Below are 18,236 nucleotides of genomic sequence, written 5' to 3' on the forward strand. Positions count from 1 at the left end.
CAGCACCTTGACACAGATGGGCTTCATCAGCAGCAGAAGACCACACCAGGTGTCACTCCTGTCTGCTAAGAACAAGAAACCGAGGCCACATTTCACACCTGCTCACCGAAACTGCACAACAGAAGATTGGAAACATGTTGCCTGGTCTGCGGACTCTCCGTTTCTGCTGCAACATTCAGATAGTAGGATAAGAATTCCGGACTACACGGACACATGGATCACTCGTCCCTTGTATCAGTGGTTCAGGGTGGTGCTGATGGTGTGGGCGAATATTTTACTGGCACACTTTAGGCCTCTTAGTACCAATTTAGTAACATTTAAAAGTCACAGACTGCCTGAATTTTGTTGTTGACCATTACCATCCCTTTTAGCCCACAGTGTACTAATCTGTTGATGGCTGCTTCCAGCAGGATAACACACCATGTCACAACACAGTTCATCAACATGACAGTTCACTGAGTTCACTGCACTCAAATGGTCTAAATGTAGAGCACCTTTGGGCTGTGATGGAGCAGGAAATTCTGATTTTAAATGTTCAGCCAACAAATCTGCAAGAACTATGTGATACAGACCAAAATCTCTGAAGAATGTTTCCAACACATTGTTGAATCTACACTATGAAAATTAAGGCAGCTCATGATCAAGCCCATTGTCTCTGACTGAAAATAGATACGTTTTTATCAAACTGTAGCAGCTATAGCTGATATTGTTGGTTAAACCGACCTGTATTATGTGGTCACATTTCTTCTTTTTTATATATAGATTTAGTAGTTAACTAAACAGACACTACTTGACTCAATATCTCTTCATTTCCCGCAGGTAACATATTATTGAACTACTTGTGTAACTACATTTGGTTCACTATTGCCTAAAACAAAACAAATTCACAGAACAATTTGTGATTGTCTTGTTACAACATGTGGAAACTATTTCACATTGTGCAGCCAGTGTTAATGCAGCTCTTCTTCAGTCAGTATTGCTTCAGCCTTACAGGGTGTGGAGACTGACCTTTCCCTCTGTTGTCTGTGCCAGAGTTCTCAGGCTGGCCAAACATTTCTTCTTACAAAACCAAGGCCGCTCTTCATATCCATCAAACAGAGGCCGCTTCAGCCTAAACCTGGATGAAAGCATGCAATCAGATACATATTGCCAGAAAGTAGTGCACAAGGAATCTGATGAATACTGTTGAGGAAATCACTGCCCCTCACACTGAGCATCTGGAAGACTGAAGAACTAAACAGATATTTCAGCGTAGAGTCTAAAGCCAACCTTAGTCACACGTGATATACTACCATCCTCCCCTTTATGTTTTGTTTCAGTGTTTTTTCAGAGTTTACTCACATGGGAAAATCCATCCAGTCTTCTCACCTCGGCCAAACGTATAACCCTGCTTTGCCAGGGTCTGTCTTAATTTAGGATCTCCAGATAGATAAAGCCCCATAACCTGATCTGTTGCACTACATTTTTTTACCCACTGTCATTTGTCAGTACGTAGCTCCTCCTTCCAGTAATACTCAGGCCTTTGTGGCTATTACATAAACACTGCTGAAGAGCTGCCTCTTTTATTAAATATCAGCCCTCGGGAGTCTTTCCTCATAAAAGGACAGAGTTATAGATGAAGTCTGCTCCCATGTATGATATATTTCAGTTAAAACAGCTGTGTGGTGCTTTTCACTCTGTAATTTTAAATAACGCTGACATATTTTGTATTTGTAGTTTTAATCTTTCTTCTAGGTGTTTTCCTTCCTGTGGTTTCAGTTGACGGAAGTAAGCAAGTACAGGCAACTTGTCTTGGCAACTTGATTTTTTAGAACTAATTTGCATATGTGCTCGTTTATGTGTGTTTCAGAAGACTTTTTTTTTTTTAAATATTCAATCAATCAATCAATTTATTTATAAGCACATTTAAAAACAGCACAGGTTGACCAAAGTGCTGTACATAGTAAAAAAGTAAAAAGTAGATCAAACACACACAAAGAACAAAACAAAACTCAGTCACAATTAAAAGCTAGAGAGTAAAAATGTGTTTTCAAACAGGTTTTAAAAATGTCAAGTGTTGGAGAGATCCTAATTTCAAGAGGCAGACTGTTCCAAATTTTGGACATAGCAATCGCAAAGGCCCGATCTCCTCTGTTTTTTAGCCTGCTTCTAGGGACAACTAAACTTATCAGCTGACATGAGAGTTCTATTAGGAGTATTTTTAGTAAACAGATCAGAGAGGTATGATGGAGCTAATTCATTTAGAGATTCAAAAACAAGCAATAAAATCGTAAAATCAATTCTACAACCAACAGCGTACTGGAAGCCAGTGTAAATGAGCCAAGACTGGGGAAATATGGTCATCTTGAGTGCCTGTCAAGAGCATTATTCATTTAATTTTGGAAGGATTTTTTCTTTCTTTTCTTTGCTGATAGATTTTGGCCTTCACTCTTAGTACTCAGGTATCAGGCCGCTCATACAACTTGTTAGTTTTGAGGCTTCCGAGTTTAATGGAAGAAAGCATTTTGTGCAAAATCCAAAGCTTAAAAAAATCAAGGAAGAGAGTGAGTAAAGTTTTAAGTCCTTTCCTGGTTCTGTCTTAGATCATCAAGGTTAGTAAACTCATATGGTGCATGTTGCCACAGCCAGAGGTGCCAGACTGCACAGCGGACACATACACATTATGCAAGTAGAACAAGACAAGAACAGTGCAAGTATGACATACAAAAACTCAAATCACAGGTAACTGGGTAATATGGCTACAAAAGCTGTTTGTCTTGTTGTACATTTTTCACATTAAATTAAATTCCTCTCACACTGACTGCATATCTTGTCTTGTAATATGGTTCTACATGTAATGAATTGATTGTTCTCTCAAGAAATTTTTTAGAAAGCAAGAGAAACTATGGTTCCAGTCCATATATAGGCCCCACTGTCCACCCATACAGGTGACATCTCCCTCAGAAAGTGTTAAACCCACTTATTTTGTGTCACACTCCAGCAGTTTTCCAGTTTTGCAAAGAGGAAGTAACCATAAACATCAGTGGTTGCTCCATTTCTTTACACTCTGGAACACAGCAGAGGTAGGGCCGGTGGGATTAATATTGGTAATAACATTCAGACATTTTTGGCTTGCCTGGAAATTTTGCTCCTCCATACATGGCACATTTTGGATAAGTTGGTATTCAGTTGAGCCTACAATTAGCTCAGCTGACACCTTTCTACATCATTCTGGTCATGTAGGGGATTTAATTCATACCACCTGAATTATTCTGTCATAGACAAAGAGACTCTGGCCCTTGTGTGAGCACTGCAACACTGAGAAATTTGTGTGTTCCTCTTGTGGTCTACACAGCGCACAGCCCTCTGGTTTTTCTTCCGCTCATTGAGTTCCCCAAACTGCAGACTGATGTGTCGATTTCTCAACTTCCTCCGCACTGTCCAGCATTGCATTAGTGTTTTCAGTCAAATCACTTCAAACTACTTTCCGATATTAATAAAACCCCTCTGAGGGTGCTAGAAGTGAAACGGGCCTTCACTGCTAGCACGGAGGGTTTAGATCCAACATAGAGTAAACTTTAAAAAGTGTTCATGCACAGATATCGAATGTAAAGGACTTATTTTAAACTTTGCACAATATAATTACTGAAAATAATAACAGCGATAAGTTTTTGTCCTAATACTTATGAACATTTAATGGTACAGAACAAATCAGTTGAACGTTAAGTGTGGGACTGACAGACAACCTTGTCTGAGCCTTAGTTTTCAAAGCATGTAAAATCTGCAGGTGCAACATTGAAAACTTGGAACACACCAGTTACAGCTCACACTGATGCAGAGGGATGCACTAACATATAAAACAATTAGGCAGAGCATGTGTTACAGAGTGAGCTGGGGATTTTAAAGCATCAGGAAACAACTTCTCACACATACACAAACAAGCTAAGTGAGGTTAGATGGTGTTGTTGTGGTCACTGACAAATACCTGTTTATATCATCTAGCCAAATGACTTTTTGGGGGGGAGGGGGCTTGATTCTCTTTGGTTTCATTTTGGCTTTAAAAAATTTTTGGTTAGCCCGAAAGCCATTCGGCAGCTAGCTGTAAATATGCACAACAATATATATTATTTACATACATTGTATATGTCTAGTTTGTAGACAAAGGCTATAAATGAGGGGAAAATGTAAAAAAATTCAATTAAAAAAGGAGCAGAGAAACACTTGGCTGTGTGCTCACTGTGTTTTGACTTTGGCCATTAGGTGTCCTCTGTTGAACTGTTGATGATCTACTTGGCAATGAATCGGTTCAGATTAGCACGGACTTTGCGGCCTTCGTTAGCCGCAAAGGAGCAAATGACCTTACAAGCACGTCACTTAATTGTCAGGGAAATATATTTTCAACAGGAATGCAATGTTGGATTTAGATTTTTTATCTTCTGACAGCTTCCTTGTCCAATTTTTGTATTCGCAGTAGTAGTTCTATACACCTAAAAACCACAAACCAGGCTAGAAATTTGGGTGTAGTGATGGATGCAGACCTAAACTTAGAAAAACACATTAAGACATTAACAAAATCAGCTTACTATCACCTCAAGAATATTTCAAGGATAAAAGATCTGATGTCTCAACAGGACCTGGAAAAACTAGTCCATGCATTCATCTTTAGTAGGCTTGATTACTGTAACAGCATCTTTACAGGTCTACCTAAAAAATCAGTCCGACAACTACAGCTCATTCAGAACTCTGCTGCTCGAGTCCTCACTAAGACCAAAAAAGTGGACCACATCAGTCCAGCTCTGAGGTCTTTACACTGGCTGCCTGTCTGTCAGAGGATAGACTTTAAAGTTCTGATGCTGGTCTATGAAGCTCTGAATGGTTTAGGACCAAAATACATCAGTGACCTCCTGACCCAGTATGAACCTTCCAGATCCCTCAGGTCATCTGGATCCGGTCTTTTATCAGTTCCCAGAGTCAGAACCAGACACGGAGAAGCTGCATTCAGCTTTTATGCTCCTTATATCTGGAACAAACTCTCAGAAAGCCTCAGATCAGCTGAAACACTCAGTTTATTTAAATCCAGGTTGAAGACTCACCTGTTCTCAGCTGCATTTGAATAAAGCACCAAATCCACACTTTTAAGCTTAAATTTCAAAACTTACATTTTACTACTGATTTTATCTACTGTTCTAATTTTTGATTTTATATACTGTTTTGTTTGTTTGTTTGTTTGTTTTAATCAATTTTAAATCATGCTTTTTATTTGTTTTTGTTTTTAATGTCTCTGTAAAGCACTTTGAATCACCTTGTTGTTGAATTGTGCTATATAAATAAACTTGCCTTGGCTTGCCTTCAGTATGCTCCAACTTCACAGTGGTGGGATGCATCACCAGCAATGATGAGTCTGACTGCATGATGGGGGTAAAGCGATTGATGATTTGATGCATGGGATAACAATCTCTGCATCAGTGTCAAGAAAACAGAAGGAGATGATTGTGGATTTCAGGAGGGATGGAAACTCCCAACCAACCTGCACATTGGATGAGCAGCTGTGGGAATGATCTCTAGCTTTAAAAGTACCCGAGAACCTTAACTGGAGCTACAACACTTCCTTCGTGGTTAAGAAGACTCACCAGTGCCTCTGTTTTCTTAAGATGCTGGAGCATGAGCTCAGGCTGAACGTATTCTACAGATGTGGTGGAGAGTGTCCTGTGCTCCTGCATCTCCGTGTGGCATGACAGCTGAAGAAGCCTCTGCTGAGGATGGTGAAAGCTGCACAGGTAAATGTTGGCTGCATCTTCCCCATGACCACCACCACCACCAGAGGGCAAACACACATTGTTTGTACCCCTCCCCGAACCACTAGACTGGTGCTGTTTGACAATTTCTGGTAAAATTGCTACAATATAATTTATCTTTTTTTTTCAGTGCTTTTATATAAATATTGCTTGTGTTGGGCTCTTATTCTTGTTGGCTTTGATCTGGACCTGAGTGCAAATTTCGTTTCACCTCGTTTGAATCCATGTGTTCTAATTATGCGTCTAGTAGCATAAATAAAAGTTCTTTCTCTGGCAGGATTAATAAAATGTTATTAGTTATGTTTCCTATTGAAATATTCATGAACGGACTCTCGTTGTGTCACAGAGGATTAAAAGAATACAAACGAAGTCAAAAATTCTTTTCCATTATAACATACAAGGTGCTGCTGTGTATAAACAGTCAACAGGTATCAGACCTGGCCGGGATTATCACGATTTCATTGAGCAGACGGTTTCTTTCTTGATTAACTAACGGACCAATCAGCAGCTGGGCTCCACTGACAGCCCAGGGCGGGGCGGGGCATCACACCAGACATTCTGACCGCTCATTGGACGCTAACCTCTAAGCCCATGACTCGCCAGCCAATCAGACGCTCCGTTGATCTGACGAGGCTCCCGGCTGCAAACCGTGTCCTCGCTCATGTTGGTGGTGCTGCCGCATCTCAGAGACGCGAATATCTAATGGGGGTACATCTTGTCAGTCTGCCAGAGTAACCGCTGAACACCTGAAGCAACATGGACATCCTGAAGTCGCTGGGTCACCCGGAGGAGATATTCAACCTGTTTAAATTTAAGATGGGGGGATGCAGAGCCGTCATGCCAAAGTTGGATTATGTGAGTAACTCGAGTACTCGAAAACGCACTCTGAGCTCAAATTTATAGATTCGTTTGAATACTAACACACCAGCCACACGCAGAGAAAGGATGTTGCGCGGATCAAAAAGCAGATAGCTATTCCTCTTTTCAGAGCATCATCACAGTGAGTCTGCGCAGAGGGGAAAAAAAACAAAACAAAAAGCACATATCTGGCAGTTTACACCTCAAACCCTAGCAACACGGTCCTTATTTTGCTCCCAACGATCCGAAAAACAGAGACAGCTAATTGGACTTTGTTAAATTAGATCTGCGCTCACACAGTCTACACACACAAGCAGAGATGACCATTGACTTGGGATTTACCTTACATAATGAGCTTGGAGGGCTCACCGGTGGGGAGAGATGCTGTGCGCGCGTTTGACGGATAATCCCACTGTTTTAACGCCAATGTGACCCAGAGGCAGGACCCGGAGAGCCTGCAGGCTGCACCATGTCAACGAGGCTTCGTGCTCGGATTGGCAGCATTACTTAAACAAAACACATATACACAGAAAAGATATTCTTCATTTAAGATTTGGATTAAAGCACCCGAGGAACAAACCTGCACAAGATGTCAAATGTTAGAGCTCAAGTCTGTCATCTGATTATATTAAAAGCCAAATTGTTGTGCAAAAGCAGCACAAGTGCAGTAATGTCTGAGCACAATCGATGTAAATACACAAAAAGAGAAATTAATGTTAGAATGAGTTATCCGTTTGTTTTAATATATGTTTCATGTATTTGTTTTAAAAATCTTTTTCCTGCAGTATCACAGACTTGCAGGTCACGAATTTTCCCGTCCTTCACGCTGTCTCCCACCAGATGTCAGCAAAATACAGTTTTCATTAGTTCTACTTTTTTCGGGGGGAGGGGTATGCAAACTTGCTACGGTTTGTTTTTCTATCGCAATGAAGGCTTTATATTGCACAAAGTCACAGTCGACACCCCACAACTGGCTGTTTGCTTATCGCGCACAGCCAACATTATGTAGCTGCATGCGTGCATGGAGATGCAACTAAATAGCAGCTAATGCGTGCTTTCTTTAAAAAGAAAACACTGCTCACCGTTGGCGAAAAAAGGCTTTGAGTGCAGTAAAGAAACCAAATCGGACCTTTTCCCCCCTTTTTTTGGCTTGCGGGAAACAGGTTATGAAAGTGAACTTCAGCTGGCGTTGTTTTTGGGGCAGGGGTGGGAGGAGTGTGCCTGCTCATAACAGCAGATCTACAAACGCTGCGCACTGGCCACGCTCAGCCACGGTTCAAGGTTAAAGTGCTTAAAGACCCGCGGGGCGCTTATTTAACTCCACGCAGTGTCGTCCACACAGCGTTCTTCACCTCTCGTGTCCTCTACATGGACTTCATGTTTCACGCTTCCTCAACAGGCGTGGCGTCAACATGGATAGTGTGGTTTCATAGCTGCAGGATCGTTCTCGCTGTCGGTTTTTCGTATGGCCGGAGCTTGCTGCAAGTGTCCGCTGTCTCTGTTCGTGTTCAAGCGCTCTCTCTCGGTGGCTCCGCGTGGCTGTGGGTCCGCTCCACGCTTTCTCCTGCACGGGTGGAGGCTCGGGGAGAGGGGCCTGCAGGAGGCCGCCCGACCCTCCAGCGCCCTCAGACCTGCAGGCTTCTACCGACAAACAGCTTTCCTCTGTCTCTCCTGTCAGGAGTCCATGACTGAGAGTCTGCGGACCTGCTACCTGTACCTGAACCAAACCAGTCGCAGCTTTGCAGCTGTGATTCAGGCTCTGGACGGAGAGTTGAGGTGAGTAAAACTTTACTGGAGCTGGCTCCAGGTGAGGACACGTGTGTGCGTGCACACGGTTTGTTTTCTTTCGGGCAAAACAAAGGGTGTTGGCCGAAACACTCCCCCTTTAAAAAAAAAGAAAAAAAAAAGGGAAAAAAAACTTCTCTTTTTAATCCAAAAATTATTTTAATTTTGATTTATCTCATAAGTTTCTATTTTTTTTGTCGACTTTTTACATTTTTTGAAGTATTATTAATTCCGTTTAGAGTTTAGTTTAGTTTAGTTTTGATTCGTTTCAGTGTCAGTTTTAGTCTTTTAAATTATAGTTGTATGGAGGGCATATGCTGGAGGCAACATTTAGTATGAGTATTACAAAAATAATAGAAAACATCTGAGAGCAGTTGACCCACAGTACTGTAGAAATCCAGAGGTACAGTAAACACGACCACCAAAGCGTCATCAGGCAAGTTATGATGACAAATTTTAGTAACAAGTACTCAAACTAAGGATATTTTCTCTATAGTTTTATTCTGCTTTAGGTTTCCAAGTAAAAAAAAAAAGAAAAGAAAAAAGTTTCTATTATTTTTATTTATTTTTTTAATGTTTGGGTGCTAAAATGTTTGGTCACGTTTAGTTTTAGTTAATTATATTCCTTTAGATATATATATTCACAGTTTTAGAACTAATGTCAGGAGCTTGCAACTCCTTTGAGTGGAGCCACATGATTGTTTTCTGTGAACCTACAGTAAAAAGTCACAACAGACCATGCATTCAAAAAGTACATATTAGGTTTTTGTATGGAAGATGTTTTTTGTTTTTTTTGTCCTGGCTGTGTGATGTTGTTACCAGCATCACGTGAAGTGAAATACCATGGCGGGTATAGGAATCACAAATTAATCTAACATGCACATCTTTGGTCTGTGGGAGGAACCTGGAGTATCCGGAGAGAACCCACGCAAAGACAGCATGGGAAGATCATGGAGATAGACAAACCCGAGCCAGATGGTGGATTTGATCCAAGGACCTTCCCAATTCATTATTTGGGATGGAATATCCCTGTAATCTAAGACAGACCGACAGGCATTCATTCTTTTTATGAACCCTGGTTTAATTCTTTCATTTTGAGCCAGATATCAAACACAAATCTTAAATAAAATTGTGATATCAAACCACATTTCTATGTATTTGAAAGATTCGCCATAAATAAAATGGGTGTTAATTAAAGTTTCCATTGCAGGCTTTTCAGGGTCGCAGAGGTGAAGGCTGCCATGTACCTTTTCTTTTTCTGCATTTAAAGGTTATTGTTAAGGAGTTTTAATAGGAATATAAAAATCTCTTTGATGCAGCCATGCAGAAGGAGTTTTTCACATATAGACACTTGACATACCTGCTACCTTTATCATTGTGTAAATCCTCCTTGCTGTGTTTATGATGCAGACATGCAGTTTGCATTTTCTACCTGGTTCTGCGTGCACTGGACACAGTGGAGGATGACATGACCATTCCTCTGGACAAGAAGGTTCCCATGCTCAATGACTTCCACACCTTCCTGTACCAGGATGAGTGGTGCTTCACGGAGAGCCAGGAGAAAGATCGTCAGGTCCTGGAAGACTTCCCAACGGTCAGTGGGTTCTCGAGGGTTATTTACCAGGTTTGGGCAAATTAAGGCAGTGACTAATTGGTAACTATAACCTTTGTCCTCTAAAACCAGATATCGCTGGAATTCAGAAACCTCGCTCAGGAATACAGAGACGTCATCTCGGATATCTGCCACCGTATGGGAGTGGGAATGGCTGAATTCCTGGAGAAGAAAGTGGGATCTATGAAGGAGTGGGACCAGGTAAATGCTTCTGTTAGTTGTTCTAGCACCATAATGACTACATAAATGACTGCTTGGAGTTGGGGGGGACATAAAGAGTAAGTTCTAAAATTACTGGAGTAACGACCCAAAAGAATTATTACAGTGCAAAATAGAAGCCTTTTATTTTGAAGGAAATGTCATCACTCTGATTAAAAATGGAATGGATGTTATCAGAGGTTTGAAAGCTACAAACTAACTGTTGACTTACTGGTACAGCTCAGGAGCAGATAGTAAGCTTACAATGTTATTGAATTAGCTACAGTAGCGTTCATATTTGCAGCTCCTTACTTCTTAAATCAGCTGCAGAATCAACCAGAACTTAAGGAAGGTGATTTTAAATGTTTCCTTTATTTATGGCAGTAGACCATTTTGCTTTGGCTAATTTATTCATTATTTATTGAGACAGAAGTTTATATATAGTTTTTTATTGTCTGCACTTAATTGCTTTATGGAAGTGTGCGTGCGTGCGTGTGCGTGCTACTGTTTTATAAAACTCCACTGATTGTACTGTGGTCTTTCTTGGCCAGGACACTCTTGTAAAAGAGATTTTTAATCTAAAGAATCTTGTCATATAGCTATATGATTCAGCAGAGCAACGTGTATATATGTTTAATCATATTACATAATATACAATATTACATAATATGAATGTTTAATTATAAGCCATGATTTTGTTACCCTTGAGTCATGCACCGTGATTTGTTTTTCTGTTTTTGTGCAGTATTGTCACTATGTTGCCGGTCTGGTTGGCATTGGCCTGTCCCGGCTGTTCTCTGCGTCTCAGCTGGAGGACCCTGAAGTTGGGCGGGACACTGAACTTGCGAACTCCATGGGCCTGTTTCTCCAAAAGACTAACATCATCCGAGACTATCTAGAGGACACACAAGAGGGACGTGCCTTCTGGCCACGAGAGGTAGAAACAAAATCTCTTGTCTAATACCAGTGTGCCTGACCAGGGGCCGGTACTGCGAAGCAAGTTTAGAATACCCAAGTTATCTTTCACTTATCTGGGTTTGCTTACCCTAATCGGGCCAAGCAGTCGCACGAAGGAGGTTATCAACTCGATACGTCAGCCCAGGGTTTCCTAATCTAGCTGTGACCATGTTCACATGAATGGGGCAGTTTTTCAGGAATTATGCTATTTCCCACTGAACTCATTGGTGCAGTCATAAATACTTAACAATATCTGCCATATTCATAATACAAAATGTGCTTTGTAACATTTGTTTCTATGCAGGAGGGGCTTTATACTGTGTAATGTCTTTTTTTTTTTCTTTTCTTTTTTTTTTTTTTAATTTGTTTTATTTAGTTATGCTTAACACTAGTGACAGCTGTGGTCCTATTTGTAGTGTTTTCAGGTTGTACAAACTTCTGTTTGTGTTGGCTACAGAAGGCCTTTCTGACATTTCTGAGAATTTGGTGCAAACCTTTACTTGGGCTCCAGGAAAATCTCTGTTGTCGGTCAAAGGTTAAGATCACTGTGACACCAGAAAATGTGGTACTATGAAAAAAAAAAAATGTTGATGCACCTATCATTTCTTTATATTTTGCTTCCAAGGAGCCGGACTTTCTTTTTTTTTTTTTAAGTGGTCTTGAGTGAGAGTTCTCCAGGGTTTCTGTAGGTATTTCAGTCTTTTGGACATTGGCTACTTTTTCACTCAATTTGCCTCAGCACTTGACCTTTTTCAAAGGATATTTTGTGGTGTTGTTATTGTTGTTAAGCTGCTTAACACTGACCTATGGAGAAAAAACCACCTAATTTAAGGGATGTCTGAAAATAACGGTCAACTTGGCAAATAACCCATTTTAAATTGTATCTTTGGCCATTTGGTAACTAGCCTGTTGCAAAAGCACATCCATTTATTTAGTTGAGTCTATGCCAGAGTTTAACAGCTATTTAAATGGTATTTTTGTACCAACAAAGTGATTCTTTAAGAGGTATTAGCTGAAAACTTGGGATATCTTTAGTAGTGTGTCCTTAAAACTGTAAACTGGACAAGTGGAGGGCAGAAGAGGAAGCAGGTCTCCAAAAATGATCTACAGCAGGTGAACGGTATATGAAAGTCATGCCCCCAAGATTTGGGCTGAATTTCAGCCAGCGGTGTTGGAGAAATTGTCTAAATCGATGGTACTTTTCTGCATTCATAATTCCATCAGATTGAAAACATACCTGCATAGAAAAACGCACAGACGACACCAGCAGCCATGGATTGACCTCTCCAGAGCCAGGAGCTCAACATTATTATAGTAGTGTCGGGTTGTCTTGACAGAAAATGGACCAAATGTGGTCAACGTTCCAAAGAAGAGTTTCAGATGTCCCTCAGGAAGCCTGCAGAATTATTCCTGAAGACTATTTAAAGGGATTTGCTAAGAGAGTTCAGGCTGTGTTGAAGGATAAAGATCATAGTCATAGCAAATATTGACTTCCAAGTGACAAGATCACATTTAGAAGTAGTTAGGCTTTGTTGCCTAAAGTCCTCACTACATACATTATGAGTTGTAGCAGACCTGCGTGTAAAGCTCTAACCTTAGTTTTACAATAATAGGACAGTCATGTGGCCTTGCTTTCACCCTGGCCACCAATCTCTAATCAACTTATTCTCAGGTCTGTGGGATAAGTGTTTGTACCAAATTTGAAGAAATTTGCTCAAGGCTTCTAAGCTGAATATAATGAACAGCATCCAGCCAAGGTTGGTGCCAGTACAGATAAATAAATCTCTGTTACATGCTGTGTGCAGGCTTGGAGCCAGTTTGCAGGCCGTCTTGAGGATTTGGCCCAGCCTGAGAAGCTGGAGTCGGCGCTGTCCTGTCTCAACCTGCTGGTCACTGATGCTCTGCATCACGTCCCGGATGTTATTGCCTATCTGTCCCGGCTGCGCAACCAGAGCGTCTTTAATTTCTGTGCCATTCCACAGGTATGCGCTGCTTCACTGCGTCCTCCAAACCATAACATTTAAACATGTTCATTTTTTTTTTTTTTTTTTTTTTTTTGAGCTCAGAAAACAAACCATTCTGTTCATGTCCTACAGTCTTACTGGAACATGTTTTAATTTTGATTTGCATTTAAAGTTTGCGAAACATTTTAATATTTTGTTTTAATAATAACTTTTTCTGTAACTGATAAACCATAGAAAATGTTGTGCTTAAATAGAGAGACCAATGAATACTGAATCATGAGAAATGATCAAACACTTCCACTTCACATGTTGTAATTTCTCTCTTGACCAGGTGATGGCAATAGCTACACTGTCAACGTGCTACAACAACCCCATGGTGTTTCAGGGAGTGGTGAAGATCCGAAAGGGGCAGGCAGTCACTCTCATGATGGAAGCCACCAATATGAGTGCTGTGCAGACAATTATTGCTCAGTACAGCCAGGAGGTGGGTTATTTATTATTTATTTTTTTAACTCAGTCTCTCTCTACTGCTTCCACCATATTGGTGTACTGAGTGTGCTCTATCGCTCTCTCCAGATATTACACAAGGTGTCCCTCACCGACCCGTCTCGGGAAAAGACGCTGCACATCCTGGCTGTAATCCGTGAAAAGTCCGCCCTGTCGCAGTCCAGCCTCCGCTCCAGGACCCACCACCTGTCGCCTATGTACCTTTCTGCTGCTATGGTGCTCGCTGCCCTCAGCTGGCAGTACCTCAGCACTACAGCGGCACAGGCCCAGGGCACCAGTGACATGCAGGGACCTTGAACTCATTTAACCCCCACCTTTCCTGAGCCTCAATACTAAAGAAGCCCCTGTGCCCCCTCTGAAGGTCTGGTTCTAGAGGAATTTACTGATTCACTGTGGCTGTTACAGGAGGATGGACACTCTAAAGTATGGCTCTGTTAGCAGGCTGGTGTCATTAAATGATTTGATCTGTAGCAGTCCATCCTGTGTCTAGATAAATTATATACACACATTGGTGTGTGTGGGTATATTTGCCATAAATGGTACACTTCCACAGTTGGTTTTTTTTTTTTGTGGTTTAGTTTGTTTGAATTGTAATGATTCATCATATTGGAATAATTCAAAACAAACGTTCTCAGTTTAATCCTGCACATATTAGGATTTTTTTTTTGGGGGGGGGGGTTACCAACCACCACCACCACTTGTTCAGTCTTCTCTTTTTTTCTTTTCTTTTTTTTTTTTCCTCATATCACATCAAACCTAGCTCCATATTCCACTTATGTTTCTATAGCAGAAACACTAAAAAGTTACATTGGTGCACTCTGCAGCATTTCCGCTGTATGTCAATGGCTTCCAATCACCGTAGAACCTTTTCGGTCCTTTTCTGTGTGTTAATCTGTTTCATCGTTGTGTTTTTTTAAAATTAAGGAAAAACAATTATGTGCAATATCAGGGTAGTTTTTATTACAGATGAAAAGGGGAAAATGGATGTATTTTCAGGTCCTTCTTAGCATCAGCAAAAGAGGGAAGAAAAAGGTATACTGAGACCGCTAGCTAAGTGTCCTTAACACTGCTTTGGTGCGTTGAAAGGCTAGCACAGAGTAACTTTGTACAGAACCAAAGGAGAGCTAAAAACATTGCTATGTAATGTGACATTTTGATTTGTACATATTTGAAGAAATAAATAACAATTAATCCTGTAATGCAGTATTTTGAGTGATTTCATGTTTTGATGCAGAGTTTAAGTGTGTGTGTGTGTGTGGATGGGAGAAGTTCATACATATTAAACAAAATTAAGAATCAGAAGGTTGATGGTTAAATAAAGGAAACAAAGCTGCATCTCGTTATTGACGGATAATAATTTTAAGAGCTTGGTCAACCTTTGGAATGGCAGGCTTCTAGTCACATGAGACATGCAGGTGCATTTATTGCACAGGCATGTGATCAACAGCTCAGGTCTTATAAGAAGGGTGACTGGAAGGTTTGAGTCAGAGAGAAGAAGAACAACGATAAAGATCTACTAAAACAGCAACCCAGGTAAAAAATTAAAAACTGGGAAATTTGCTGATTTCTTGCGCACATGAGTTCAATATGCATCTGGATTAATACTTTATGATTGTCTTTTAAGCTGAAGTTTTCATTGCTTTTTTGTTTTTAGCTTGAATCAGTGTACATATACTTTAAATCTAGCTGCAGTTCTCGTTCATCTGATAATATAAATGTTCTTTTAAACTTCAGTTTTTTCCTTATAAATTGTATTAAAAGTATAATTTATCATTAATCGTGGATCTAATTCTTAAAGTCAGTGTTAGATATATTTCAGAAAAGCATTCATACATGACCCAGTTCCTATGTACAGAAATGCATTTGCAACATTACTGCAAAACACATGTTGGTTATAAATAAAGGAAATGGCCTCTTTCTGTATTCACTTTTCTTGTAACGCTCCACTGAGATGCGCTTTTGTGTGCATGTAAACAGTTTCCTGGTCACCTCCTGTGATCACTGATGTCTGTTTTGCAGGATGAGTCCGCTGTTCCTCCTCTCTGTAGTGGTGATGGTGTGCACCACTTGGGCACACCCTCACCACTCCCTTCTCTCCTCTGAGATGGTTGATTTTATTAACAAGGCTAACACCACCTGGACGGTGAGACCATGCAGTCAGTTTTTATGGATATTTCCACATCTTGGGAAGCTGTTAACAACCTGTAAGTGATGATTTCTTTGCTCCATTTTCCTTTTTATTTGCTCCAGGCCACAAAGAATTTCCAGAATATCGATACCACCTATGTCAAACAGCTGTGTGGCACCATACTGAATGGACCCAAGCTACCAGAGGTGTAAGTTTATCAGGTGGTTTGCACAGCTGGTCACATGAGATGACATGTGACAGTCAGCAGGTTGAGCTAATCTGCAGTGATTCTGTTTCCTCTCTTGTTTAGGCTTCATAATATTGAAGGCATTAAACTTCCTGACAGCTTTGACGCACGCAAACAGTGGCCCAACTGTGCCACAATCCAACAGATCCGAGATCAAGGCTCCTGTGGATCCTGTTGGGTATGACATACCAAGAAATAAAAAATACAGCACCACCAAATAGAGGAGATAGGGTGGGACATTAAAAACAATCATTATCAACTTCCATGTTCTCAGTGTTCCCGGTTTGATTTTTACACAGGCCTTTGGGGCAGCTGAGGCAATATCTGACAGGTTATGTATCCAAAGTGGTGGTAAGATCTCTGTGGAGATCTCCGCTGAAGATCTGCTGGCCTGCTGTGATGAATGCGGCATGGGGTGAGCATTAGTAATGGCTCATGTATATAAGTAAATGGGCTGTTCATTAATTCTAAGCATGAAGTTTTCATGGAAAAGTTTTTTGGGGAGAAACAGTGATGGTTTATAATTACAATCTTCAAAAATCAAATGAAGTAAAACATCTATAATATAACTCATGGTGCACATTATGTATTTTTGTGTTTGATGTAGCTGTTATGGCGGCTATCCTTCTGCTGCTTGGGAATTCTGGGCAAAGAAAGGGCTTGTCACAGGAGGCTTGTATGACTCCAAAGTTGGTAAGTCCATTATCAACTTGGTGAATTCAGTTTAAGTAGTTGTTGGGAGGAGCAAAACACTTAACTTAAATGGACTGATGGTGACTGTTTATTACAGGCTGCCTACCCTACACCATCGCCCCCTGTGAGCATCATGTGAATGGAAGTCGTCCTCCGTGTGGGAGTTCAGAGACTCCTAAGTGTGTGCAGCAGTGCGCTGATGGATACTCACTATCATATGAGAAGGACAAACACTTTGGTACAGAGAATTAAAATAAACTCTACACCCTCCTTGCATTGGTTTACTTTGTTGTTGCAGACCTTGAAATTTCCTGTATGTCTCTCTTCAGGCAGACGCACATACGGCGTCCCGTCAGACCCGGAGCAGATCATGACGGAGCTGTACAAGAACGGGCCTGTGGAGGCATCTTTCACTGTTTATGACGATTTTCTGCTGTATAAGAGTGGTGAGATTTATATATTTAATTCCAGTAATGTCACTCTATATGAGTAAGGTACTTCTTTCTCTCAGTTTAATCTTGGGCAACTGTTTGAGAGCAAGCAAGTCGACCACTAATCTAAAAAGCTCCACAGACACTTTAGAACACCTGTCAGAAAATGTGTACTATTCAAAAGAGGAACAACCTTCTTCTACTTTAATGAGCTTTTTGTTGCTGTAGGTGTGTATCAGCATGTGACAGGGGATGTACTGGGCGGTCATGCTATTAAGATCTTGGGCTGGGGTGATGATAACGGGACGCCCTATTGGCTGGCTGCAAACTCCTGGAATACTGACTGGGGAGATGAAGGTATGGATGAAAGTGTAAGGCACATAGCCGGTGTCATATACGGGCCTTTGTCACACAAAGTGCTGAAGATGAGTGGGAATGCTGGCCTAAAACTGTGTCGTCCTCTGTTGTCTTCTTATTTCAGGTTTCTTCAAAATCAAGCGTGGAAATGACGAATGTGATATTGAGTCAGAGGTGGTTACAGGAATCCCGCTCAACTAGATGAAATAATCATCACAGCAGACAATCAAGAAATAAATCAAAGAAAAGACAGATCTCATTGTGGGGCAGATTTTGACAGATTTCATGCAATAAAGAGGGAATAAATTGTTGTTTCTTGGTCTTTATTTGAAATTCTTTATCTGTGAGGTGGAGATGGGGAGGAGGTGGGTTGCATGAATGGGAGTCTGAAAGCGAGAATGACGGAGAGTTGAGATTTAAACCACATGGAGTGGAGGCTGATTGGCTCAAAGAATGTGGGCAAGAAGGTGACTGGATTAGAGTAATGATGTCAGTACTTAGTCTGACAATGTGGGAACATTGCTATGTAATGTGACATTTTGATTTGTACATATTTGAAGAAATAAATAACAATTAATCCAATATTTTGAGTGATTTCATGTTTTGATGCAGAGTTTAAATGTGTGTGTGTGTGGATGGGAGAAGTTCATACATATTAAACAAAATTAAGAATCAGAAGGTTGATGGTTAAATAAAGTACACAAAACTGGATCTTGTTATTGACG

General features: G+C 40.7%; 2 protein-coding genes across 3 annotated transcripts; both read left to right on the forward strand.

Moving 5' to 3' along the window:
- The first annotated feature begins 6,490 nt into the window (after positions 1 to 6,490).
- fdft1 (farnesyl-diphosphate farnesyltransferase 1) lies at positions 6,491 to 14,752 on the forward strand. 2 transcript variants are annotated; one of them, XM_003449917.5, is made up of 8 exons: positions 6,491 to 6,629; positions 8,311 to 8,408; positions 9,828 to 10,011; positions 10,102 to 10,230; positions 10,973 to 11,164; positions 12,990 to 13,166; positions 13,480 to 13,632; positions 13,725 to 14,752. In XM_003449917.5, exons 1-8 carry the CDS (start codon positions 6,531 to 6,533, stop codon positions 13,950 to 13,952), a joined length of 1,260 nt encoding a protein of 419 aa, XP_003449965.1. In that variant the 5' UTR covers positions 6,491 to 6,530; the 3' UTR covers positions 13,953 to 14,752. The 2 variants fall into 2 exon arrangements, with proteins under 2 accessions (XP_003449965.1, XP_013129672.1); XM_013274218.3 differs by lacking the exon at positions 6,491 to 6,629 and having other exon boundaries at positions 7,603 to 8,408.
- A 182-nt stretch (positions 14,753 to 14,934) lies between these two features.
- On the forward strand, positions 14,935 to 17,823 carry LOC109194845 (cathepsin B). The gene is made up of 10 exons (XM_019345808.2): positions 14,935 to 15,188; positions 15,675 to 15,798; positions 15,906 to 15,991; positions 16,094 to 16,208; positions 16,330 to 16,445; positions 16,638 to 16,723; positions 16,821 to 16,961; positions 17,053 to 17,169; positions 17,383 to 17,511; positions 17,636 to 17,823. The coding sequence occupies exons 2-10, from the start codon at positions 15,676 to 15,678 to the stop codon at positions 17,710 to 17,712; spliced, it is 990 nt and encodes a 329-aa protein (XP_019201353.1). The 5' UTR covers positions 14,935 to 15,188; position 15,675; the 3' UTR covers positions 17,713 to 17,823.
- Positions 17,824 to 18,236: the final 413 nt, after the last annotated feature.

The sequence above is a fragment of the Oreochromis niloticus genome, linkage group LG15 (assembly GCF_001858045.2).
Source record: "Oreochromis niloticus isolate F11D_XX linkage group LG15, O_niloticus_UMD_NMBU, whole genome shotgun sequence".
Taxonomy (NCBI): domain Eukaryota; kingdom Metazoa; phylum Chordata; class Actinopteri; order Cichliformes; family Cichlidae; genus Oreochromis; species Oreochromis niloticus.

What these genes read in the sequence shown, in the direction of transcription:
- fdft1 (XM_013274218.3), top strand. Translation starts at nt 8,098, where the DNA reads ATGGCCGGAGCTTGCTGCAAGTGTCCGCTGTCTCTGTTCGTGTTCAAG. An exon ending in GTGCCTTCTGGCCACGAGAG is followed by an intron (nt 11,165 to 12,989) that starts GTAGAAACAAAA and finishes TGCTGTGTGCAG; the next exon opens with GCTTGGAGCCAGTTTGCAGG. An exon ending in ATTTCTGTGCCATTCCACAG is followed by an intron (nt 13,167 to 13,479) that starts GTATGCGCTGCT and finishes TCTCTTGACCAG; the next exon opens with GTGATGGCAATAGCTACACT.
- LOC109194845 (XM_019345808.2), top strand. Translation starts at nt 15,676, where the DNA reads ATGAGTCCGCTGTTCCTCCTCTCTGTAGTGGTGATGGTGTGCACCACT. An exon ending in GCTCCTGTGGATCCTGTTGG is followed by an intron (nt 16,209 to 16,329) that starts GTATGACATACC and finishes ATTTTTACACAG; the next exon opens with GCCTTTGGGGCAGCTGAGGC. An exon ending in TACTGACTGGGGAGATGAAG is followed by an intron (nt 17,512 to 17,635) that starts GTATGGATGAAA and finishes TTCTTATTTCAG; the next exon opens with GTTTCTTCAAAATCAAGCGT.